This window comes from Indicator indicator, chromosome 32, assembly GCF_027791375.1.
Source record: "Indicator indicator isolate 239-I01 chromosome 32, UM_Iind_1.1, whole genome shotgun sequence".
In the NCBI taxonomy this organism is placed as follows: domain Eukaryota; kingdom Metazoa; phylum Chordata; class Aves; order Piciformes; family Indicatoridae; genus Indicator; species Indicator indicator.
Genome location: NC_072041.1, coordinates 481,840 through 507,361, shown reverse-complemented (window position 1 = coordinate 507,361; position 25,522 = coordinate 481,840). Strand labels below are relative to the sequence as shown.

Genomic DNA, 25,522 nt, shown 5'->3' with positions numbered 1-25,522 from the left:
CAGCCCAGAACGGGACTCTCACAGCCCCCCAGCCTCACGTCTCCCTGGGAGCCTGTGGAGCAGCCGGCAAAGCCTTACCTCAGCTGGAGATGGAGCTGCAGAGGACAATGGTGGAACAGCTAAACATCTGCAAGGAGAGGAAAGGCCCCGGCTCACCCGCTGGCCCCGAGAGATCCCGGCCCGCTCAAACCCACCTCTGCACTCCCCCCCCTCAGGACTGTCCCCTCGAGACCCTGACCCACCGGTCACATATGGTCCCAGAGGCATCTGGCTGTAGTTGACGATCCCGCCCGGCCCGGGGCCGCGGAAACTTGCCCCGAAGTTGTTGTTATAGATCTGGGAGGAGCCGAAGGAGCCCTGGGGAGCGAAGAAGGGAGAAAAGCTGCTGACCTGCAGCCCCAGTCCCACCAGCAGCCCTGCCCGAGGGCTTTATGCCCATCCCTATCCCCCCCTCGCTGACCTGGGGGCCAGTGGGGTCCCCGCCACGCGTGGCCAGGCGGCTGAGGATGCTCCGCTCGGACATCTGCAGGCGGGCAGCCACGGGTGGGATGCGGGACAGCATGGAGGGCAGCCGAGTCACGTCGGCCTTCATGTCGCTCAGCAGCTCCTCCAGCTGGTTCAGCACTGCCGGCAGAGGTGGCACTCAGCACACTGGCCGGGAGCCAGTGGCTAAGAGCACTGTGGATCACCACCATGCCCACCACCAGCATGACACTGCCCAGTGCCCTCCACAGCCAGTGCCCAGTGCCCTCACAGAGAGCTAGGGAGGAGCAAGCAGTTCCTGGCTGAGGGATGTGAGCCAGGGACACACTCCCAGCTGGATCTCCCCAGGCCCGGGGTGGTCAAACCCTTATTGCCCACCCTGCAGCACACACCCTTGTGCAGAACAGCGTTGGCAGGCTTGTTGCCAGCCAGGGACTCTTTGGAGAGGTGCTGATGGCTCTCTGCCAGGCACTCCACCTCTGCCAGCCGCGCGTTCAGGGCCATGGCCGGGTGGCTGGGGTCTTGAGTCATGTTGAGGTATGCAGCCCTCCGCAGCTGTTCCTCGATCACCAGGGCCTGCTCCAGCAACTGGGAGGTGCAGGAGGGGAAGGGTTCAGGAGCGGGTTCCTCCCCAGTGTAAACCAGCTGGACCCCTGCCACAGTCCCCACTGGCTTCACTCCCAAAAGCTCCTGGTTACACAGGCTGAGCCCTCAGGATGACTCCTGCTGCTCAGACACCAAGAACCCCAGGAAGGGCCCTGGGCATCATGTCCACAGCAGAGCACCAGCCCAGCCCATGCAGAGCCAGCTCTGCTCCATGCACCATGCTGCAGAGACTGCAAGGTCCCAGGTGCCCAGTGACCATGAGCCCCTCAAAGCTAGAAGGTGCTGGTGAGCTCTCCCTGGCTTTGCGGTGCCACTCCAATCCCCCCCACTGATAAGAATTCACCAGCCCTGGACCTGCAACTCACCTTGAACCGCCGGGCAAGGAACTTGTTCTTCATCTCCAGGTAGTTCCCTTTGTGGACCTCTGACTTGAAGGGCTCGTTCAGGATGATGTAGCGAGGGTCGTTCTGGATGTCCTGCCAGCGGGCATAGCCATGGCTGGCACGGGGGAGTGTCAAGGGAAGACCTGCCCAGCTGATGGGGTGGCCCCCGCCCACAGCAGCGCCACGTCACCAACCCCCTCCCTGCTCCAACACCCCAGCCCCATTCCCCTCCGAGGCTGCCCTCGCTTCCCAGCCCCCCACAGGCACCAGGCAAGCTGCCAGCATGCCAAAGGGTACGTGACAATCCCTGCCAGGAGCCAGTAGTCGTGCCGGCGGTGCCAGATGTCATAGATCTTGCCTGAGGAGGTGGCTGCCCGCTCCTCGTTCTGCCACAGCGTGTGCAGCTCTGTGGAAGCAGAAGCCGGAGGGCAAAGGAAGGTGAAAGAGTCACCACACAGGACCACTGCTGGCATCTCCCAGGAGGCCACAGGCAGCACTGTGGCCCTGCAGCCTCCTGCTGTGGTTCTTGCAGGCCTCACACAGGGTGGAAGCTGCAGGGCAGCAGCTTTGCATGGGCAGCAGCTCTGTGTAGGCAGCCAGTGCCTCCTCTCTGCCCCTCACCTGTGAAGCCACCATCAGCGATGTTGAACATGAAGCGGAAGGTGATGTTCCTCTCATCCTTCTTCCCATCCTCCTCTTCCTCTTTGTCACCATTTTGCTGAGCCTCGCTCTTCTCCTTCTCCTCTGCCTTGGCCTCCTCTGCTTGACAAACACAGGATATGGCACCTGCCCAACTGTACCCCACCAAAACACTGACTGGTGCCACCCCTGTCCCATCAGCTGCCAGGGGAACTCCCCACTGCTGGAGAAGCCACCACAGCAGCTGACCACTGGCCTCTTTGGCAGGTCCCACTGTGCACAGCCAGTGCAGGCAGGACCCATCATAAAGGAGTCTTGTTCCTGGTCATGGCTCCCAAGCATCCCCAGGAGGCAAGCACTGGCTGCTGGCTGTCCTTTTATCACCCCATGGATACCATCCCTCACCCCTGTGCCAGGCACTTGCTTTACTTTGAAGACTCTTCACACCACTTCTCACCCTAGAGCCCCCTCATGCCTCACCTGGTTTGGCTTCTCTGTCCTCCCCTTTGCCTGGGCTGCTGTTCAACTCCAGCTCCTCCAAAGGCTTCTCTTTCTCTGGAATCCCCTCTTCTGCAGAAGGGAGCAGGACATGAGAAAAGCTTGACCTGCAGAACACTCTTCTGGGCAGAGCTTCCCTTCCAGAGCAGTGATCACACTGCTTGCACCTTCAAGGCACCCAAAGAACTTCACAGACAAAATTCTTCTATGTTTTATCAAGAAAATGTTTTAGTTTTCCCTCTTCCTTAAGACATCTCCAGGAACATCTTGCCAGGAACAGACAGCCCCAAACCAGCACTTCTCAGTTACAACCTGGAGCTGCGGGGCTTCAGGAATTTCTGCAGGACCTTGAGACATTCGGGTTTCCCACAGGGATGTGGAGAAAGGGAAGAGGGACCCAAGCTGCAGCACCAGCACAGCCACAGCTGCCCAGGCCCATACAACTTCAGCTGCAGGACTGCTCCAGTGCAAATCCATGGTGCTGCTGGGTGCCCTGAGATGTATCAGCCATGGCTGAGCAGGGAGCCCACATGTGGGCATTACAATTCACCCACACCCCAGACCCACCTTTGCCCAGGGGCTCAGGAGAGGGCTCAATCTTTTCAATCTCCTCTTGCCTCTCCTCCCGTGGCTTCTCCTTGCTGTCACAGCTTTCTGGGTGCTCTTCACTCTCCACCTTCTCAGCACTTGCAGGCACCTTAATGGCAAGCATCAGATCATCCCAGCCTTGCCCCTTCCTTGGCAAGTACCCACAGAAGAAGGCCTCCTGGAGGTGATGCTGAAGGAAGCCAGTCTCTACCTGGCTGTCAGATGCCTTCCTGGCCTTCTGCTCCACTTGGTCCTTCTCTTCCTGGAGCCCCACTTGTGTTTCTGCTTTGTCTGTAACAACAGCAAAGTGTGGAAGCTGCTGAGTGGAACCTCAGAGGGCCAAGTACACTGCCAGGGCTGGCAGACACCTGTTAGACCTTCTGCTGTCCTGGCCCTCCCCTCTCCCTATGCCAGAGCTAAGCCACACCCTGGAGAAGCCTGCAGGCACAGCTACCTGCCAGGGCTGCAGGTCCCACGTGCAGGTGTGCTGGGCTGGCTGGGACAGGGGTGTTGGGGTCTGAAGACACCACCTCACTGCACCTCTTGCTCTCTGGGCCCTCAAGGATCGCATCTGGGGTGCTGTACTTGCCGTTGACATGCTCAAACTCCTGCACCTGGGGCAGGTGGACATCACCAAGTCAAACACAGCAGAGATGCTTCCAGCCTGGCATGGCAGAGCTGTCGCGTTGAGGCTGCTTCACCCACAGATTCCCACAGTAGCAGGACAGCTGCACCTGCCCTGTCAGGGACATCTGACACTGCAGCTGAGATCCAGCAGGTCTCCAGTGTGAGTTCTCTGTTTTGCCACCCATAGAGAAGGAGCAGCAGGGCCTGGAAGCACTCAGCAGGGTCTGGAAGCACTCAGCACTGCCATCACCAACAGGGCTGTGTGCCGAGCCTGGGAGATTCCATGGGAGCTCCCTGGCAAGAGGCATACAGCACCCAAGGAAGCTCACAGGTGTCCATGCCACCCCCGGAAGGGCACTTTTGACATTCTCCTCACCTACCTTCTTCCTGACAAGCGACATGACCCCTATGCGGGTCAGGACATGCTGGCGTGACAGCCCCTCACGGGGGACGCCGTCCGCAAAGGTCTCGGCACCGTCCGCCCCCGGCTCACACAGGTGCCTCATGAAGAGTGAGACATAGGCCCTGCAGGGAGCCAGCACAGCCAGACCTCAGCCCAGCCCCTGGGCTCCTTGCTGAGCACCCACCCCCTGCCTGCACCTATGGCTGAGGGCAGAGCCGAACCCCAGGCTGACATTGAGCCTGTCCCAGGGAGAAGGACAGCACCTCCCAGGGCTCCCTCCCCAGAAGCAAACCTCCCTGGGCTCCTGCAAAGCATGGCAGGACAAGGGCATGGCCAGAGCCGCTCCAAATGCAGCAACTGAGGGCTCAGCACCAAGAGGAAGAGCCACGAGAGGCCTCACCCAGCCCCCACACCTGAACTCCTTCTCGCTCTTCCCCCGCAGGTCCCGGACCAGCCAGTGGGAGTTGAAGGCGTCCTGGGGAGGCATTCCCCAGCGCATGATGGCATTCAGGAAGGCCTTGCGCTGCCGCGCGTTGAAGCCCAGCACCTGGGGGGGAAGGTGGCACAAGGTGGCCTCTAGCAGTCTTGTGGCTGTTATAGGTTGGCTGGACCAGGGCTGATGTGCTGATGATTGGCACAGGGCAGCAGCCCCTGAGCCCAGCCCTGGCACAGCAGTGTTGGTTGCCCTGGCTGAGGCCTCACCTCGATGTTGCCCCCAACTCTCGCCAGCAAAGGAGGCAGAGGCTTGTCCCTGTCGCTCTTCAGCTGCCGCCGGGACTGCCTTCTGCCACCTAGGGTCAAGCAGCTCCGTGATGGAAGGGCCCAGCCAGGAGGAAGGAAGGAGAAGGGCTCACCCACCCCAAGCTCCCTTGGCTCCCTCCCAACAGGAGCAGAACCTTTTCAAGCAGCAGCCCAGGCTGCTGAGACCCTTCCACCTATCCCTCTGCCTCCCTGAGCCAGGGCACTCCTCTGCCATACCTGGCACGATGGTACCATGCCCATTCCTCCTGCAGGCCCCATCCTCAAACCACAAGGACCGGAACAAGGCCCTGCGGCAGCCAGTGATGGAAACACCCAGCTGCCTTCCCAGCCCTGAGAATCTCCTCACCTGCCAGGCCAGCAGGGCACATCCCCCTGAGCAAAGTGCCCAGGAGCATGCCAGCCCCTCCAGCCCAGAGCTTCCTGCTGCACCCCAGAGCCAGAGGCTTCCCGCAAAGTCCATGGAGTATCAAACACATTAACTCACTCTGACCTTCTGGCCTCTCCTCAAAGTCTTCATCCTCATCCTCAGAGCCGATAGAGTACTCTGACTGGTTGTCAGAGAGCTCATCCTGCCACTCTGCAGACCACAAGGGAGGCTTGGTCAGAAGAGTGCCTGAGCAGCAGGACTCTGCCCAGGAGGGACACAGAGAACAGGGAAAGACCCCTGGGCAGGGGGAGAGGAGGACACAGCAAGCAGGAAATCCCATTCCCAAGTTTTCTAAAACCAGTGCTCTCTTTTACAGACAGAAAACAATTGGAAATCTTTTGCCCCTGGACTTGTTTTTTCCTAAATGTTTCCATCAAACCCAGGAGCTCACAGGCAAAATAAACAAGGAAAAGGCTTTGAAGTCTCTGCCCTGGAAAGCTGAGGGAGCTGGGAAGTACAGAGCCACGGTGCAGGGAAGCACCAAGCGACAACTGAGTCAGTAGGAATCTCGGGAAGCTGTTTGCGCAGCTCCTCAGAGGCAGCCCTCAGGACTCCCTGCCCATCCCAGGCCCAGCTGGAGCTGGCAGGGGGCTGTACCTTGGTCCTCCTGGGAGGTGTCATTGTAGTTCACCTGCTTGCGGATTCTCTTCCCCTTCCCCAGGTTCCTGGCCAGATCCTCCTGCTGTTGCTCGTAGTGGTGCCGCAGCAGCTTCTCCCAGTAGTCAGGGTCCACATTCTCCTCTTGCTTGATGATTTCACGCTCTACTTCCTCCTAAGAGCAGGAGACAAGAGGCTTAAGACCAGGCAGCCCCAGGTGTGCCCACATGACTGTGCTGCCTACCCTCCAGCAGCACTCCAGGGACTGAGGGCACAGAGCTGCTGCCTGGCATTTGGCTCCTGGGTCTTTGCCCAAGCCTACTGACCCTGATGCAAGGCTGCCAAAGGGCTGAGCCAAGCTCTCACCCAGCAAGAACTCCTCCAAACCCTGCTGCCCATCCTGCCCTGCAGTGCCCATGCCCACACTGAGGGGAAAACTACAGCTCCAGAGAGATGCCCCAGAATGGCCACCTGCCATCAGCTTCATCCACAGATGAAGGACAGGAGTCAGCTACTGGGAAAACAGGTGACAGCAGCATGGTACCCAAGCAGCACCATGCCTGGTGCAAGTCTGCTGGGAAGGGCCTTCAGAAGGACAGGCAGCCTGTGGATGCTGTGAGCGCAACGAAGGACAGGGCCTGGTTTGCACCATGACCTGCACAGGACAAGCACAGCTCTGCTTCCTCTACCCGCAGGCAGCCCACCAGCGCTAGGACGACCCTGGGGTGGGCCTGGGACAAACTGGGAGTCCTGCCCCTGCCAAAACACTGCAAGAACAGGAAGAGGCAGCGGAAGAGACACCGAGGGACGCAGAGGGAGGTGTGATTGTAAGACAGGATGACATTACCACACCGTCCTCTTCTCTCACAACATACTGAGCCACTTTAAAGGAGCTGAGATACTCGTTCATGTTCTGCAGCTCCGAATCATCCGTCGCGTCCTGGTTGCGGTCCAGCAGCTTGGAGATGGCAGCATCGTCATAGTGAATCACACTGCTGTCATCCACCTCCTTGTTGTCCCCTGGAGGGCACAGCAAAGGCAACAGGAGCACAGAGCAGCCAGCTGCAGAGCCAGGCAGGAGTGTAGGAGGGAGCAGGAGAGGTCACCCCAGCAAGGGCAGCTACACACCTGGCGGGGTGCCACTGTGCTTCTTCTTCATGCCAGGGGTCACTGCTCCCCCCTTGGCTGACAGAGTGTCGGGGAAAGGGGGCACAGCCTCTGGCACACCGAGCCGCTGCCCCTGCACCATGCCTGGTGGGGTGAGGAGCAGAGTGAGCCCCACAGCTTGTCAGGGCCCCACAGCATCCCCAGCATCTCCACAGCCTCACCCTCCACATCATCCTTGAAGAGCTCCTCTGTCCCAAACTTGAGGATGTCATCCAGCTCCTGCTTGGTCATGGAGCCGGACTTGGAGCCCAGCCCCGGGCGCACCACCAGGTGTGTGAGCATCATCTTCCTCTTGGCCACCTGCGTGATCCTCTCCTCCACCGAGGCTCTGGTCACGAAGCGGTAGATCATCACCTTCTTGTTCTGCCCGATGCGGTGAGCTCTGCTGAATGCCTGCGGCACACAATCTGCTCAGGAACCCTGCAGCCACTGTGCCAGGAGGCACCAGGGGAGGCTCCCCAGAAGATGAGGGGCACCCAGTTGTGAGCAAGCAGCAGGAGACAGCAAGAAGCCCCCAGAAGAGAGGCAGATTTAGGGACCAGGTCTCTGCTATGCCACAGGCGGGCCAGGGCAAGGCTGCTGGGTGCGTGAAAGGAGCTGCTAAGCAGAAGCACCACACACACAGGGCAGAGAGAGTCAACAGCTCCAGAAGGAAGAGACCAACTTCCCTGTGGAGGGTGTGCGAGCAGAGGGCAGGGCCAGAGAGGTGTTTGCCAGACGAGAAAGGAGAGGAGAGGGCAGAGACCTGGATGTCATTGTGGGGGTTCCAGTCAGAGTCATAGATGATGACCGTGTCGGCCGTGGCCAGGTTGATGCCCAGGCCTCCGGCGCGAGTGGAGAGGAGGAAGCAGAACTGCTGAGCACCAGGAGCTGAGAAAGACAAACCGACAGGAGAGGTGAGGCAGAAGGGAGTGGAGCTCACACAGGAAGGTGCAGGATGGCACCTGAGGGATGAAGTAACAGCAACCAGCAGCCCAAGCCAATAAGCAAGGACTGAAAGGACACAGAATCATGGAATGGTTTGGCTTGGAAAAGCTCTTTAAGAGTCCAACCGTCCCCTACCAAGTCTGGGACTAAACCATGTCCCTCAGCACCACATCTCTGCATCTTTTAAACACCTCCAAAGATAGGGTTTCAACTATCTCCCTGGGAAGCATTTTAGTCCAGGAAATCTAACTTCCAGCTTTAAGGAGCAAATCATTCCATGGGAAACAGCTATGGGAGAGAAGGCAGCTCCAGAGCCAAAGGAGAAGCTGTGCTGCCGATCAAGGCCATGAAGAGAAGCACCAAAGTGCCTCAGAATGCCTCAGACTAAGCCTAGGGTTCACTGTGGGGCACAACTCAAGAGCTGGACAATGAAGAGCAGCCCACAGTGTACCTCAGGAAGCTGCAGCTGCCAGCATGGCACAGCCGAGGCATAGGTGACCCCCTGCCACCTGTCCTGCAGGCACAGCCAGCCAGCCCTGCTGTCAGCTGCCCACCCATCCCCTGCCCTCTCCTCACAAGGTGGCAACATGAGTACCATTAAACCTGTCTATGGCCTCCTGGCGCAGGCCGCCGGTGATGCCACCGTCGATCCGCTCGTACTTGTAGCCTTCGTACTCTAGGAAATCCTCCAGCAAGTCCAGCATCTTTGTCATCTGCAGGGCAAGGTGGCACTGCCATGAGCAGCTCTGCCTCACCTGGCTTCCCCAAGAGCCACAGTGGTGCTGGTGGCACCACCAAGGACAGAGTACAGCAAATGGGCAGTGCCAGCGGAATGATGCTCGCACGTTGTTCTCTACAGGCAGCTCTTCCAGCACAGGGGACTCCAATCTGACTAGGGAGCTCTGCTCCTCTTATCCCCTCCTTGTTCACAGAGAACAGAGGCTTTAAACAGCACAGGTAGTCCCTCAGGAGAGAGCTGGGCCACAGTCCAGCCCATCTACCATGACTGCCACAGCTGCCATGATGTCTGGGGCCAAGCTGCCACCAGCTCCTCCACCCACATCTGTCTGCTGCTAGCACAAAGTTCTGGTACAGAACAGCAAAAGCCCTACAGAGAAACATTTGTTTACTGACCCTTCCCTGCACTCACTTGGGAGAAGATCAGAACTCTGTGACCCCCATCCCGTAACTTCTTCAGCATCTTTTGGAGCAGCATCAGCTTCCCAGAAGACTTGACCAGAGAACTGCCATCGTAGGATCCGTTGGGGAGAACTGGGGCCTCCTGCCAAGGCATCTTGGTTAGCTCCTCCAAAGACAGCACTCATGGACCTCACTTCTGACCTTCACACGCATTTCAGAGACCAAATCCTCAGGAAATGCCACAGTAGTAACCACAGCAAGGTCATGGAAGCAGCCCCCACCATGGATGTCCTGAGCCCTGCGCCCACAGCACAGAGGCCAACCTACCACAGCTGCCACCGGGAAGAGGTAGGGGTGGTTGCAGCACTTCTTCAGGTCCATCATGATGTTGAGCAGAGACACCTGGTTCCCACCACCTTTGGAATTCAGGGCTTCAAAGTTGCGTGTCAGTATGAATTTGTAGTACTTCCTGGGGGAGGGCAGGGGACACTCTTGTTAACCTGCCTGGGTGTAGGACTGGCACAAGCAGGAGGGCACTGAATGAACCCCCCCTGTGTCGTGGCAAAGAGCACTCCTGGACAGTTTGTAAAGCGATGGTTCTGTGCCCTCAGCCCAGGGCTGGGTTTGTTCAATTGCTCTGTGGACACCACAGTCCCTGTTAGGTGGGACCTGGGGGCACAGTGCCCAGGAATGCTCCCCACTGCTGGATGTAAGCTAAGCCTTGGCCCCTGTGCCAGGAAGAAGTGACGCTGCCCTCCCCTGCAAGCTGCCAAGTTCTGCAGGAAATGCTGAGCAGAGGCAGCTGAGCAGCAGCCCCTGGGCAGCAGGATGCTGCACTCTGACTCCTGACAAGCTGGCAGCAAGGCTGGTTCAGCAGTGCCAAGGCCAGGAGAAGGGGGTCCAGCCTCAGTGTTTCCTCTGTGCCCCCCAAAGCCGGAGTCACTCACTTCTGCATCTGGCTCAGCTCCACCCTGACGATCAGCTCAGTCTTGGCCGGCATGTTCTTGAACACATCTGCCTTGAGCCGCCGCAGCATGTGGGGCCCCAGCAGGTCGTGGAGCTTCTTGATCTGGTCCTCCTTGGAGATGTCTGCAAACTCCTCCAGGAAGCCCTCCAGGTTACTGTGAAAGCAGACAGAAGTACACAATGCTGAGCCACAGCAGCACTGGGTGAGAGCAAAGCATCTGTTCCTCACTCACAAACTTCCTGACCCACAGCAGGACCACAGCTCCTCCTGGGACCCATACCCTAAGCAGCCCATAGCAATAAATCTGGGGTCACATTAAACATGTGTGGGGCTGCTGTAAGAAGCCACAGGGACAATGTGTTTTGCCACCTGCCTGCCAGTTCAGTAGCACTGGGACAGCAGGGACTGGATCCAGGCACACACTGGAAGCCTCTGCAGAGCCACCCTGAGCGGGAAACCAGAGCAACTTACTTAAACCTCTCAGGAGTCAGGAAATTGAGCAGGTGGAAAAGCTCTTCCAGGTTGTTCTGGAGTGGGGTCCCAGTGAGCAGCAGCTTGTAGTCAATCTTGTAGCTGTTTAATACCCTAAAGAACTGAGAAAAGAAATGAGGAGGGGTGAGAAGAGCTCCCAGGAGCCACTTAGTCACATGGGGACTCTGCAGACTGTGCTCAGGGACACTCAGCAGTGACCTCTCCCCAGGCCAGGTGTGCTGAGCAGACCCCCAGCTTGCATGTCCAGCTCCAAGACATCCCCATGGAGCACAGGCAGCAGCCCTAGATGTCCATGGTCACACCTTCCCCTGTGCTGGGGCTTGGGTGAAGGTCCCAGGGGCCAGAGGCTACACTTTGTCTCAGGTAAGAGGAGAGGAAGGAGAGGGATCGATTCCCTCCCACAACAGCCCATCCAAGGAGTGCCAAGCTGGCACCCAGGCAGACAGGCTGCCACCTCTTCCCCTGATGAAGGATTTTTCATGCCAGAGGACGTTAAAGAGAGCAAACCCACTGCAATGTGAGCTCCAGGCAGAGCTGTCTGAGGTCAGGACAACTCTTTCCCCCAGGGAGGAAAGCACGGAGCAGCAGACCCAGAGCTACAGCGTCCTACCTCTGTGGCACCAGCAAAACCTCGCTCACAAGTCTGCTACCTACTTTGGACTGGTTGTTCTTCAGCCTGTGTGCTTCATCCACCACCAAGCAGGCCCACTCGATGGAGCCCAGCACCGCCTGGTCGATGGTGATCAGCTCATAGGAGGTGAGCAGGACATGGAACTTGATCTGAGCTTCCTTCTGGAGGAGCAGAGAGGAGAGCCTCGATGATGGATCAGCCTCCACCTTTGCGGCTGCCATGAGTGACCCCAGGAGAAAAGGGGGGGCTGCCTGCACTGCATGGCATAGCACCAGGAGCAGGGCATAAGCTGTGCCAGCAGGAAATCTGCACCCAGCTGAGAGTCAGAACCAAGCAGGGGGTGACAGGCACAGAGCAGGGGCTGGCAGAGACCTACACAGCTGATCCTTCACAGACCTCCTGTGTGCAGTCAGCGACAGCTTCCCTCTCTGGAAACCACTGGGTGAGGGGGAACCTAAGCACCCTCCCCCGGGACAGACTCTGCTCTCTCCCCTCCTCAGTGGCTGGGCACAGGCTCGGCTCCCACCTTCATCCTGAAGACCTTCTTGCCGCTGCGAATGGCGTTGTCCTCGAAGGAGAACTCGTTCTCACGGATGACCGCGCGGCTCTCCTTGTCCCCCGTGTAGGTGACAACGTAGAAGTCAGGGGCCCACAGCTCGAATTCTCGCTCCCAGTTGATGATGGTGGAGAGAGGGGCACCGACCAGGTATGGTCCTTTCGAGTGGCCCTGCTCAGGAAGACAAAGTCCTGGCTGCTCTCCCTGCTCTCAGCAGCTCTCAGCCACCCCAGGGGCTGCTGGGGGCTCCACTCACCTCCTTGTACAGGGAATAGAGGAAGACGATGGTCTGCACAGTCTTGCCCAGCCCCATCTCATCAGCCAGGATCGTGTCTGTCCCCTGTGCCCAGGAGAACCTCAGCCAATTCAGTCCCTCCAGCTGGTATGGGTGCAGTGTGCCACCCGTGGCATCGATGTACCAGGGCTGCTTGTCGAACTTCACCGTAGGCTGAGGGAGAGATGGCACCAGTCAGTGAGAAGCAGCTCCTGCTCCTTTCATTGCAGCCAGGCACAATACCCCTTCAGCCCTGCAGCACCCAGCAGCCCTGGAGGAGCTGCAGACACAGTCCCAGCACAGCCCAGTCCTCAGGCTCCTCACAGCAAAGCCACCCTGGAGCTTTCAGTTCAAAAAAACCAAGGCCCTCAAAAGACACATCAGAAGGTGGGGAGCAGCCAGACCTCTGTCTCCATGGGCTCACACCACTGCACTGCCCCTGCCCCATCTTACGTCTACCAGTGGTGTGTCTGGAGGCTTTTCCACTTTCTCCTCTTTCAGCTTTTTCCCTTTCTTGTTCAGCTTCTTCAGAGGGCAGGTATCCTCCCCCAGCATCAGCTCCCTGCAACAGCCAGGGCTCAGGAGAAGGCAGGCAGGAGATCCTCAGCCAGTCCCCAGGAGGAGGGTCAGAAGCACCTCCCAAACTCCACCACTCCACCCACCATGAGAGCTTTTCTGGCCCCTTCCTCTCCCAGTCCCCAAGCCAAGAGATGGAAACACCTCTCAGTCCATGGACTGGCTCCCCACAGGAGCTGTCCTGGCCCAGTCCACATCAGCACTCCCAGGCCGTGCCAGTGCAGCTGTGGTGCCAGCAGCACCCAGCTCCCACCTGTGGTTCCAATAGAGGAGTTTGAGGTTCTCGTAATAGGGGATGTCGATCTCATCCATCTCCCAGGTGCACTGGTCATAGGGCAGGTCCTTCCACTTGATCAGGTAATGGATGTCTCCCTTTTTATCAAAGCTGCAATGAAGGGCACCAGAGGCCCAGCAGTGAGATGAGACTCAGCCCCAGGCAGCAGCCAGCCATGCCCTGTTCCACCAGCCCAGGTGCCTCACCCTTTGCTGGCACCTACAGACCACAACCTCCAGGCAGGGGCAGGAACACAAAAAGTACAGACAGGCAGAAGTGCCAGAGGCTGCTGGGGGTGCTGCAGCTGGGAGCTATGGAAGCTGATCTGCCATGGCACCCAACAACCTCCCTTCCCTCTCACTCTCCCCCTGTGGCACTCAGCGCTCCCTGAAGTTGTTCTTACACTGGAAAAGGAATAAACACAACTAGGTCCCACTGCCTGTCCCTGTGGAGAAAGCCTCCACCTCAGCGCAGCAGGCAGCCCAGCAGCTGATTTCCTTTGTGCCAGCAGCCTTCAGGCATAGCTGCTGCATGGCATTCACAGCTGCCACTTGAAATGTAGAAGTTATACAAGAAGGCCTCTGCAGCCTCTCAGTGTGACAGCCACCTGCAGGGAATGTGCCACCTGCAGGGAATGTCTTCCACAGGGAGGGAATGTGACTGGCCTGGCTCCAGCCAGGAGCTGGGCACCTGCTCCAACTCCTCTCCTGGGGTGCTGTCCCTCTCACTACTGGGAGAAGCAGGTGGCAACAACACAGCCCTGGGGTGCGTGGAACTCACCCCAGGTGAGTGCCTAACCTCTGCTAGGAGCTCAGAGGGGCTGTGTCCTGGTAGGACAATGACCACAGGGACTGCTGCTGTCCCAGTACAGCTTAGGAGAGAGGCAGCAGCCACAGGGCACAGCCAGTGGCAGCAAGACCCAGTCACAGGTCACAGCAGAACCAGGGAACAAGTGGGCTGTAACAGGGATCTAAACAATGTCTCTGAGCAGAGGGGAAGGGCTCTGTGCATCACCCTCTGGGACAATTCACTGCAATTCAAACATGCGGTGTAGCAGAAATTAAAGGAAGCATGGATTCCGTTTGGCCTTGGCTTCACCTCAGGACCAACCCTCCAAGGCCACAGAGACCTCAAGGCAAGCCAGCAGCTGAAATTCCACCAGCCCAAGGGGTAGCTTCACAGGAGGACAGCAAGAACATCCCAGCCTCATGGAGCAGAGCTCAGCTGAGCACAGAAAGCCTGCGTCAGGCAGTGCCAGAGGCTCAGATAAGGGCACAAAGCATCCCTGGGCAAGTTGTCCGTGAAGGGACACCCAGCAGAGAGCCACAGCTCCAAGCCCCAGCTGTGAACGCCAAGGGTGCCAGGGAGGGGCTCACCCTTGTCCACTTCCCTCCTCAGCCTGCCAGTCAGGCACCCTGGCACAGGCCCTGCTCTCTTGTGACCCCTCACCTGTGGTTGAGGATGCGGTGGATCATCATCCACTCGGGCTTGATGCCATAGCGGTAGAAGCGTTCCTCCATCTGGGCGTACTGTGGGTCCTTGCTCTTCCGCTTTTCCCTCTGGCTCTCCTCATCCCCCGAGCCATAGTCGAAGGCTGGAGGCTCCTCCATGTCATTCTTGCGTTGGTAGTTGCGGTACATGACAGTGTGGTAGAGCTCCAGCTGTGCAGCAGGGAGCCAGGCTCAGCCCGCGGGCGTTGGGGCATGGGCACCGCACTGATGAGGCTGGCAGTGCCATGCCGGCTCACCTGCAGCTCTTTGACCCAGGAGCAGTGCCAGTAGGAGAGGCCTGCCCACTTCACAAAGAACTCACGCTCCGGGATCCCCTCCAGCACCTTGGGTGGGGGCAGAGCCAGCTCCGTGCCCAGGGTGGGCAGCATGGGTGGGAGCAGGGGGGCTGGGGGCTCCTTCCAGGCCCAGTGCAGGATGCGCTGCACTTTGCCCTTCAAGGGAGGGCACTGGGGAGAAAGAAGCAAATGGGCAGGATCATGAACATCTCACCTGACAGCCAGCAGGGAGCCACCAGCTGGCAGTCCCCACGGGCAGACCTGAGCCATGCAGAATTCTCAGGCACAACTGGCAGTGATTCTGTGCCAGGGAGGGGATTTATGGCAGAGGGCATGGAGAGAGGGTGTGAGGGGCAGAAGGTGTGAGGGGGTAGAGGTAGCCAGGAGCATTGCTGCCAGGCTGGGCCAGGGCAGGCTGAGGGGCACTGGTAAGACTCACAGTACAGCGAGGGCAGAGCCATTCCCCATTGGGGATGTCAGGCAGCGGAGGGTTCAGGCAGTGCAGGTGGTAGGAGGAGGGGCAGGTGTCGCAGCACAGCAGCTCCCCTCCGTCCTTACACACCCGGCAGAACTCCATGTGGTCATCCTCCTCCTCCTCCTCACCACCCTCCTCTTCCTCCTCCTCCTCCTCTTCCTTTGGATCCCACTGGATGCCCTCCTTCTCCTGGGGAGGCACAGCCAGGGTATTGCCGGTGCTCACTGCCACCTGCCCGTGCCCACGGGGCCCCAACCTCACTCACACAGTGGGGGCAGCTCCACTTGCCCTCGGGGGCCTTCTCCAGCTCAGGGTCGAGGCAGACGAGGTGGTAGGCACGGGGGCAGGTGTCGCAGAGGATGATCTCCCCACCCTGCTGGCACACCTCGCAGTAGTCCTGGTGGTCTGTCTCGTAGCCATCTCCCTCCTCGACTGCAAGCAAGGGACACGGAGTCAGGGCGGTGGCGCTGCGGCCATGCCGCGGGAACCAGACGCCTGCTCCTCTGCCAACCATCAGGGAAAGAAGGAAAGAGTTTGGCCTCAGACCCCTCCTGGCACGTCCCCCTACCTCTCTGTCCCTCACCTTTGCACACAGAATCCTCTCACCTCTGTCTCTCTTTCTCTCTCCACACTGTATCATCCTTTGGTTCCTGCAGGCTCTCAATGGAGAATGCCAGACCCTGGAGAGGTTGCAAGGGAGCCGGTCAGAGAAACTCCCCAGGCAGCCGCGCCCCCAGCAAACGCACCATGCAAGGGTGACACGGCTGAGCAGGAGGAGGACTCTCCTGGGACTACTCTGCTCTCCCTGGGTGCTATCTGGCACAGAGGCAGGACCTCTCTCAACTAGGCATGGATGGGAAGAGGGAGGGAAGGAGGGACCAGGCCCTGCAAGCACCGGAACAGCTCAGCCAAATTCCCAGCCCTGCCACAAACTCATGGCACAGGCCTGCAACCTCCTGCTCCTCCAGCTCATGGCAGGAGCTGCCTCACCTGGCACTAAAGACCTCATCAGCAATTAGCTGCAAGAAGCAATACTCCTCACACAGGAGATGTGGACCCAGACAGCCAGTCCAGTGAGGAGGCTGCCCAGCATCAAGCCCTAACTGTGCCCCAGCCCTTGCACTCCTTGCAAGCAAAACCCCAACAGCAACACTAGGCCAAAGGATGTTCCTGGATCCAAGCATCTCTTCCCAAATGCAGGGCAGAAAGGCAGCATACATCCTGCTGCAGCACAGGGGGCAGAGCTGGCACAGGAAGCCAGGCAGGGTGGCACCAGGCCCCAGCAGTCCCCCACGAACACTAAGAGCCAGAGGAGGGCTTGGGGGTGTGCTCTCAACAGCAGCACAGGGATGGAGGTACTCCCATATGGAACCCACCATATGGAACCCACAGCAAGGGAATGGATGCAGGAACATCCATGCATGTGTGGCCATGAAGCTGCTGAGAGACCCTGACAGCTGCTTTCCATCACTGTTCTGCCTCCCTGTTCCTACATCACTGCCTCACACCTACCCCTGCCCACTGCCTGGCTGCACAGACAAGATCTCCCTTCTCTTCGCATCCTCTCACCCACTGGGAGCCTACCCCAAGCCACAACTCCCCAGGGGCTACTCCTCAGAAATCCCTTCCCTGGAAGCATCACAAATTCTGGAACTTTGATGTCAGAGGATAAATCCTGTCAGGACCACAAGTGGAGGCACGGTGCCAGCTGCTCACACTGCCCAGGGCACACCCCAGTGCCCAGAGCACAGGCAAGGTCCTGGGTTGAGATGGGGCAAGTAGGCTTGGTGAGCCATGGCACCGTAGCAGGGCAGAGCACCACAGCCACAGCTCTCCCACAACAGCTCTGAGTGGTGACACAGAGCTGAGCTGGGGACAGATGAGCCCCAGGCAGTGGCTGAAGAGAGGCCTGGAGGGAATCTTGGCTGCAGATCAGTGGAAAAGCCCTGGCACAGGGCTGCTCTGCCAGAATTGGCACTGGCATGGTCGGGGCGAGCCAGTTTCCCACAGCAGGATCCACTCACTGCCCACCCACAGCAGAGCCTGGGCACCAAGGAAGGACGTCACACATGAAGCCAGGCACAAGTACATCTGCTCCCACTGGGCCAGCAGCAGACCTGGCCTGGAGCTGACAGAGCCAGGGCAACAGTGGCTGGAGGGGGCACTGAGAAGAGCAGCAGACTACAAAGGATGCCCAGGGGGCAGTTCCCACAGAAAAGCAGCAAAGGATGGCCTACTCCTTTTTTTCTTTCTCCTCCTCTTCCCTTTCTTCCCCAGGCCAGCAGAGCACTCGGAGCGCACGGAGGAGTTGTTGATGCTGGTGCTGTCCAGGTCGGATTCCTCTCGTTCCTCCTCTTCGCTCTGTGGAGGGGAAGAGCAAAGCACAGGCTGCCCAAGTTATGCCATCCCAGAGAATGCTGCTCTGCAGCAGAGCAAGCCTCCAGAGACCCCCAGAGATCTGTGTGGGACCACTGGGCAGCAGCTGAGTTCCTGGGCACCCTCCTTGCCCCAGGAACAGACTGGCCAGAGCTGCAGGAAGATGACAGGGTGAAAGGGCTCCTGGCACCCACAGATGGGGTTCAGTGTGAAGGAGGAGGGAGATCTCCTCCATCAGATCCATGCCCCCACAAGCAATCAACAAGTGTAGATCTGGATGTCAGCAGGGCCTGAAGGCCATGCCCTGGCACTGCTCAGCACAGGGACAGCTTGCCCAGCTCACAGTACATCCCCCCTGTGTTACACATCAGCCTCCCTGGCACGAGGGGCTCTGCTCCCCTGGTGCCATTGTTAGCACTGAACACAGACGTGGCACAGAGCAGCTGCCCAGGCACCTCAGGGAAGGCTCAGCGTGCCAAGGCTGCCAAGACCACTGCTGTGACTACATCACCCTGGGTGCAGACACCAGGACAGGGAGAGCTCTCTGCTTCCACTTCTGTGCAAGTCAGGGCCCACTGCCTGGGGACTGGCACTCGCCGAGGGGCAGGACTGGGGCTGGGACACCCCTGCACGAGGGAGGATTCCAGGGAAGGGCTCACCCCACAATTTCCCTGCCTCTCCCACACCCAAATCCCAAGCACTTACAGAGGAGCCCTTTTTCCTTTTGCTGGGGATTCCTCCAAACCGGAATTTCAAGCCTGCCACCTTCTTCCCCTTCCCCTTCTTCTTTCCATCTTTGGAGCCTTTGATTTTCTTCCGCACGCCTGGACCTGGAGAAGCAGAAGAGTCCTTTGGTACTCTACCAACAGCTGTCCCCAGATCAACTCCTGCAGCAAAGCCAGGATCTATGGGGAAGACAAGAGAGCACTGGGGAGCCCAGCAGCTAGAGCCGTCCATAGAGCACATCCCTTGGTGTGAAAGGCTGCAAGCCCAGGGCCAGAATGTACAAAGAACTGGAGGTGCAAAGCCTCTGCCCTGGGATCCAGGCAAAGGTCTGTGAGATAGAAGTGGCCACAGGAGGCCCTGATGGGTGCCCTGTGCAGGGCTGTGAGCTGCACGCCTGGTTCTGCTGCCAGCTCCAGGCTGCTTGTCCAAGACCTCTCAAGTTATCAGGAGCTGAAGACTGCACAAGTGCACAGCAGCCTTCCTGAGGAAGAACACAGGGGGAGACTCTTCCCTTCCCACTGCTGCCTCTCCTACGGGTGGGCTCAGCAGCACTGATCCCCTGTCAAGAAATGGGGAACAGAGATCTCCAGAGCAGTCCCTGCAGAGCCACACAGCTGGCTTGCTGCTTCAGATGGCATTTGGGACAGTCACCTTCCACCCAGCTGCCAGGAGAATGAATCCTTTGTTCTGCAAAAGAGCTGCAGCCTTGCTGCCAGGGCCTTGCCACCCCTCACTCCTTGCCACCTTGGAGGCAGAGCCCCTGGCTCAGCTGCCACGCAGCACTCGTTCATCCGCCCAGACCACCCCTGCTCTGCCAGCAGGATGCTACCCTTTCCTTGCTAACTGCAAACCTCATCAGCTCAGGCCCAGCAGCCTGAGGACACTGCTGCCTTCTGGAGGACTTTGCCCTGCACAGCTCCCAGGAGAGAGGATGGCACAGAAGGGCCCCAATCAATCCAAGGATGAAGCTAAGCATTAACTGCCACAAACTGCGAAAAGTCCAGAAGGTGCAAGTACTGCCAGGGTGACCTGCCAGGGGTCACAGCTCCCTCCAGGACTTCACAAGGGGAAGAGGAGCTGCAACCCCACCTCCAGGACTGCCTCCACCTCCCTGCTTTGCTGCAGAGTTTCCTGCCTGAAGATGCTTTACCACCCTCTCCAGCCAGCAGACACGGTTGGGAGAGCAGCCCCTCTGCTCAGCCCACCACAGTGGCACTCACCCTTGCCCTCCTTGGTTTTGGCCTTCCTGATGACAGTGGGCAGGGCAGGTGGCCGGGGGCTGGGGGCAAGCGGTGGGGACACGGTCACTGTCTCCACTGCTGCTGCAATGGCCGCAGCTGCCGCAGCTGCAGAGCTACCCTTGAAGGGGTTGTTGGCACTGAACTCTCGCCACTTGGCACCAAGCACAGTCATCATCTTGGACATGGGGATCTTGGGGTTCTTCTTGGCAACCAGAGGCCTGGGGAGAGAAAGAACCACAGGTTAACATCAGCACCTCCCTGCGTGTCTGCTGTTGCCCCTCCTGTGCTGGTACTCCAGTCACAAAATGCACCAGTGCTGGGTGCTTGGCTCAGGAGCAGGTTACTGTAGGACACTGTAGGCACTGGAAAGGCAGCAGAAGCCAGAGTCCCCTTAAAAAAAAAAAAAAACATGTGCAAGAGGGGGCACAGCTGGATTCCCCCAGAGATGGCCTCTCCCTGACACCCATTGTGTCCTGAGGGGCATGCAGTAGAAGCAGAAATTCATTGGTGCTGCAAAATACTTCTCACAGAACTTTTCAAATAAGCACACAGCAAAAATGGGGGTTGGAGAGAGGCAGAGACTAAGACATTAGTCAATCCTGCAATTAAAATGGAGTCCTAGGGACCAAGCCAGGCAGAGAAACACCACAAGGAGCTCATCATGTAGAATTTACTTCACAGCTCCAGCTGCTTGATTGAACGATGCCCAAACCTCAACCACCACACAAAGTTCTGTCCAGACCCATAGCTTCCTACCTGAGGAACTGGCTGAAGGCCTTGTAGTTAGTCAGAGTGTGATAATCCTCCTCAGAGAAGATGTAATCTACATCATCAAGGCCCCACTCCTCCATCAGCTGGGCTGAGCTCTTGGGCTCCTGCAGTTACAGAAAGGGTTAACGTGGGTGTGATGGTTTGAAACTGTCTTTTTAATTTTTCCTTGCAAAGTTCAGAACAGAGAAAGTGAAAGAATGTAAATAAGTCACTATTGGGTGTAAGAAAGCAAAATAACGATTGTTCTAAACACTTCCATTGGATAGATAGAAATGTTTAAGAACTATTACCCAAAACAAAGAGGGCATTCGGCACATTCTGCGTTCTGCAGTGGGGGCAGTTGCTGGGCTGTCTGGCTGCTGTTTCTTCTTCTCTTCTGGCTGAAGATAACACGTACTGACCTTGGCAGCTAAGTTAACAACTTTCTGCTTAACTAACTCTGCTTCTCTGTCCAGGGGGGTCTGGGGGGAAGCTCCTGGGAGAGGGAGGCCCCTTTGGGAGGGTCCCCTTGGGGGGAAGCAAAGGGAGATCGATTGTGCTTTTTTTCTGTTGATTGTATATATTTGTGAATGTTGTGAATTTTGTATATTTGTATATATTCATTGCATTTCATTGTAGATTTTAGACTCTGCTTGTAAATACAGCTTTTCATTTGCTTCCAGACTGGGCTAGCCTGGTTATTGTCGGTGGGGGGGGGAATTTCAGCTCACACCGACACACTTTTTATTTTTGGCGCCCAACGTGGGGCTCGATTGCTTGTGATTTATTTCTGCTCAGATTAGGAAGCAAAATGAAGCTGTTTTGGATTCTGAGTCATTCTATTTCATCTATTATCGGTGCAATTGTCTACAGATGGGCCATTTCTTGCATGATAGACAAGATTGTGAGATATGTGGCATATAAGTCATTTCTTTGGGTTAAGAACAAGTTACTGAATGTTGGTGAATTCTGTTGTGGTCTTATTGGGCTAAGAAGCTATGGTAACTCAACTATGGATCTGCTAGCAGACACATATGAGTTTGTTACTCCTCTTACAACTACAGAGGGTCTTTGGAACCAGTGGTACCCTAGATATCTTGTGCTTGCCTTAATTTTGTTGCTTCTTGGAATAATCATATGGCTACTGATAGCACTGTGTCAAGAAAGACATAAGGCTACTTGCTCTTCCAACTCTGCTGTGAATGTGAAAACCAAGCCAGTAAATTTGGTGGCCACTGTAACCAGAAAGCGTAAAGGAGATGCAGATGCTGCAGGAGATGGTGCAGATGGAGATGAGGGTCCTTCTACTCAGGGTCCCTCTGTTAAGAAAGATCCTTCTGATGAGGAAGAGAGGGTTAGCCTTAAAACTCTGGTAGACCTCTTGAGACCCCACATGGATGATGGAGATGTAGGTCAGGATGTAGATCCTAGTAGATAAGCAACTGCTGGTAGTGCCTCTGAACTCAAAGAAATTCAACGGAGGATTAAAATAGGATTATGGGGACAGCGACCTCAGGATGATGATGATGATGATGATGAGGATGACATACAGTCAGCTAATGCACCCAGACAGGAAATTAGACATGTGAGGAAGGATTACATCAGAGGAGATAATGAGCCAGTCCTGTCTTGGCTAGCCAGGTGTTTTGATATGGGAGCCCCAGCATTGGTGGTAGGTGACAAGTCGGCCTCTCAGTTGGGGATGCTCTCAAAGGATACAGGCATAGACAGGCATCTAGGCAAGTGCATTGGTAAAGTTTCTCTGTGGGCACGCCTCCTACTGGCAGTCTCGCTGAGGTACCCCAGCAGAGATGATTTACCATGGAACCCTAAGCCTTGGACCACAATAGCTGAGGGAATCAAGCGTCTGAGAGAGTTTGCTGTGAGAGAAGTAATGTATGGAGATCATAAGACTCTGAATCCTGATGAAATTCCTGTTGGAACAGGCCTTGCCAAAAAGCTCATTAAGCTTGCTCCTCCTAATTATGCTACTATTCTGGCAAGCAGGATTGTGGCAAGAAATTATGGTGGAGCACCTCCTACTGTTGGCCATTTCACTGACCAAATGAGGCAATTGGAGGATAGTCTTGCACATACTTCTTTGGTTTCAGCCATTGAAACTCTGTCTGGAAAGATGGAGAATTGCATGAAAGAGCTGAAGGAGGAACTTAAAACCTCCATATCCAACTTGATGAAGGGGGATGATTCTGATTCCTCTTCCTCCAGATGGATACAAGTTTCAGCTGTTAGGAACAGACGTGCTCCAAGAAGGCCATTCCAGAATAGGTCAAACCAAAACAGACAGCAGAGGCAATCACGTGGCAGTATCTGGATAACTCTGCGTGATCAGTTTGGTGAGAACATGAACAGATGGGACGGTCAACCAACTTCTGATCTTTTCAAGAGGTTACGGGAGCTGCAGAGGGGCAGATCCCGAGGTAGCAATACCAGGAGGGTAGCTGTCGCTTCCTCAGTTTCCCAGAACAACTCTGATAGCTCCAACAGTGATCCTAATTCTGGTGCTGGACATTGTGCCAGCTGTACATGTGGAGGTAATCCCCACCATTAGGGGTGCCCTGCCTTCCGCCAGGGGGAGGTAAGGGATAATGGAGATAACAGAATCTATTGGGATGTGTACATCCAGTGGCCTGGCACTTCAAAATTTCAGAAGTACAGGGCCTTGGTTGACACAGGAGCTCAGTGCACCATAATACCATCAAATTATCAAGGGGGAGAATCTATAACTATTCAGGGAGTCACTGGTGGATCTCAAGAGTTGTTTAAGATAGAGGTTGATATAAGTTTAACTGGGAAGCAGTGGAAGAAACATACTATTGTAACAGGTCCTAATGCACCTTGTATTTTGGGAATTGACTTTCTGAGAGAAGGGCGTTTTAAAGACCCTAAGGGTTACAAATGGGCTTTTGGAATAGCAACTGTAGAAATTGATGGAGGAAAATTGAAGTTGTCCATTAGACCTGAGCTTTCAGATGAATCTGCAGTTGTTGGACAACATGAGATAGAGGATGTAAAGCTGCCGGTTGCTTCTCAAACTGTGCATCACAGACAATACAGAACCAACCGTGACTCTTTGGTGCCCATTCAAAACTTGATTCGTCAGTTGGAGAGTCAGAAGGTCATCAGCAAAACTCATTCACCTTTCAACAGTCCAATCTGGCCTGTGAGAAAGCAGAATGGAGAGTGGCGTCTGACAGTTGATTTCCGTGCCTTGAATGAAGTAACTCCACCCATGAGTGCAGCTGTACCAGACATGATGGAACTCCAATATGAGCTGGAATCCAAGCAGGCCAAATGGTATGCTACCATAGACATTGCTAATGCTTTCTTCTCTATTCCCATAGCAGAGGAGTGCAGGCCTCAGTTTGCTTTCACCTGGAGAGGCATTCAGTACACATTCAATCGTTTGCCCCAGGGGTGGATTCACAGTTCAACCATCTGCCATGCAGTGATCCATGATGCTTTGGAGAAAGGTGGAGCTCCAGAACACATTCAGTTCATCGATGACATCATCATCTGGGGTGAGACTGCTGAAGAAGTCTTCGAGACAGGTAACAAAATCATTGACGTTCTCTTGCAAGCTGGTTTCGCTATCAAGCGAGACAAGGTGAAAGGACCTGCCAGAGAAATCCAGTTTCTGGGAGTGCGGTGGCAAGATGGTCGCCGTCACATCCCAATGGATGTGATAAACAGAGTCTCCACCATGGCAAATCCCATCAACAAGAAAGAAACTCTGCGTTTCTTAGGCATAGTGGGATTTTGGAGACTGCACATTCCTGGATACAGTCAGATTGTGAAACCTCTCTAGGATGTGACTCGAAAGAGAAACAGTTTCCAATGGGGTCCTGAGCAACAAGCAGCCTTTGACCAGATCAAGCGAGAGGTAGTCCAAGTGATGGGTCTGGGACCTGTCCGAACCGGTCCAGACATTAAGAACATTCTGTACACGGCCGCGAGTGACAATGGTCCAACCTGGTGCTTATGGCAAAGAGCTCCAGGGGAGACACGAGGACGTCCTCTTGGTTTCTGGGGTCGTGGCTACAGAGGCTCAGAGGCAAACTACACTCCAACAGAGAAAGAGATTTTAGCTGCTTATGAAGGAGTGAAAGCTGCTTCTGAAGTGATCGGAACTGAGTCACAACTTCTTCTAGCTCCTAGATTGCCAGTTCTGAATTGGATGTTCAAAGGCAAAGGTTCTTCACCACATCATGCAACAGATGCTACCTGGTCTAAGTGGATGGCTCTGATAACACAGAGAGCTCGAATGGGAAATCTCGAAAGGCCTGGTTTGGTGGAGGTGATCACAAACTGGCCAGAAGGCACAAGCTGTGCTAAACCTCCAGAGGAGAGAGTAGCTCGTGCTGAGGAAGCTCCTCCTTACAGTGATCTGTCTGATGATGAAAAGAGATATGCTTTGTTCACAGATGGTTCCTGTCGTCTTGTTGGGAACAAGCGGAGATGGAAATCTGCAGTGTGGAGTCCAACGCGCAGAGTTGCAGAAGCGAGAGATGGAGAAGGAGAATCCAGTCAATTTGCAGAGGTAAAAGCTGTCCAGCTAGCTCTTAACATAGCTGAACGTGAGAGATGGCCAAAGCTTTATCTCTACACCGACTCGTGGATGGTAGCCAATGCCTTGTGGGGTTGGCTGAAAGACTGGAAGAAGAATGGCTGGCAGAGGAAAGGAAAGCCCATCTGGGCTGCAGATCTGTGGCAAGACATTGCTGCTCGCATTGAGAGAATCCCAGTGAAAGTGAGACACATCGATGCTCACATTCCTAAGAGCAAAGCTACAGAGGAACAACAACACAACCATCAGGCAGATCTAGCTGCAAGAGTTTCCCAGGTGGACACAAACTCTGATCCTGATCCTGATCTTGACTTGAAACACCGAGGTGAGCTGTTCTTAGCTCGGTGGGCCCATGACTCGTCAGGACATCAAGGCAGAGATGCAACCTACCGATGGGCTCGTGACAGATCCATTGACATTTCCATGGATGCTATCACACAAGTCATCCATGACTGTGACATTTGTGCTGCTATTAAGCAGGCAAAGCGGATCAAGCCCTTGTGGTACAGTGACCGATGGTCCAAGTACAAGTATGGTGAAGCCTGGCAGATTGACTACATCACTCT

The 25,522-nt window shown here is 56.1% G+C and overlaps 1 protein-coding gene across 1 annotated transcript in view; it reads right to left on the bottom strand.

Moving 5' to 3' along the window:
- CHD5 (chromodomain helicase DNA binding protein 5) overlaps positions 1–25,522 on the bottom strand; it is a 32,352-nt gene that overhangs the window by 791 nt on the left and 6,039 nt on the right. Inside the window, exons 4-40 of the mRNA XM_054394816.1 lie at positions 20,378–20,496; positions 19,601–19,839; positions 18,360–18,484; positions 17,516–17,639; positions 15,544–15,710; positions 15,243–15,467; positions 14,765–14,974; positions 14,467–14,678; positions 12,997–13,128; positions 12,621–12,729; positions 12,150–12,341; positions 11,864–12,064; positions 11,361–11,498; positions 10,686–10,807; positions 10,195–10,368; positions 9,575–9,716; positions 9,258–9,389; positions 8,703–8,820; positions 7,926–8,050; positions 7,342–7,573; positions 7,142–7,264; positions 6,861–7,033; positions 6,014–6,188; positions 5,474–5,566; positions 4,930–5,018; positions 4,641–4,774; positions 4,205–4,349; positions 3,652–3,811; positions 3,409–3,488; positions 3,173–3,306; positions 2,592–2,710; positions 2,094–2,231; positions 1,770–1,878; positions 1,455–1,587; positions 876–1,071; positions 461–624; positions 157–357 (exon numbers count right to left, since the gene is read on the bottom strand). Coding sequence (XP_054250791.1) covers positions 157–357; positions 461–624; positions 876–1,071; positions 1,455–1,587; positions 1,770–1,878; positions 2,094–2,231; positions 2,592–2,710; positions 3,173–3,306; positions 3,409–3,488; positions 3,652–3,811; positions 4,205–4,349; positions 4,641–4,774; positions 4,930–5,018; positions 5,474–5,566; positions 6,014–6,188; positions 6,861–7,033; positions 7,142–7,264; positions 7,342–7,573; positions 7,926–8,050; positions 8,703–8,820; positions 9,258–9,389; positions 9,575–9,716; positions 10,195–10,368; positions 10,686–10,807; positions 11,361–11,498; positions 11,864–12,064; positions 12,150–12,341; positions 12,621–12,729; positions 12,997–13,128; positions 14,467–14,678; positions 14,765–14,974; positions 15,243–15,467; positions 15,544–15,710; positions 17,516–17,639; positions 18,360–18,484; positions 19,601–19,839; positions 20,378–20,496 — 5,604 coding nt within the window. The remainder of the gene's footprint in view (positions 1–156; positions 358–460; positions 625–875; positions 1,072–1,454; positions 1,588–1,769; positions 1,879–2,093; positions 2,232–2,591; positions 2,711–3,172; positions 3,307–3,408; positions 3,489–3,651; positions 3,812–4,204; positions 4,350–4,640; positions 4,775–4,929; positions 5,019–5,473; positions 5,567–6,013; positions 6,189–6,860; positions 7,034–7,141; positions 7,265–7,341; positions 7,574–7,925; positions 8,051–8,702; positions 8,821–9,257; positions 9,390–9,574; positions 9,717–10,194; positions 10,369–10,685; positions 10,808–11,360; positions 11,499–11,863; positions 12,065–12,149; positions 12,342–12,620; positions 12,730–12,996; positions 13,129–14,466; positions 14,679–14,764; positions 14,975–15,242; positions 15,468–15,543; positions 15,711–17,515; positions 17,640–18,359; positions 18,485–19,600; positions 19,840–20,377; positions 20,497–25,522) is intronic.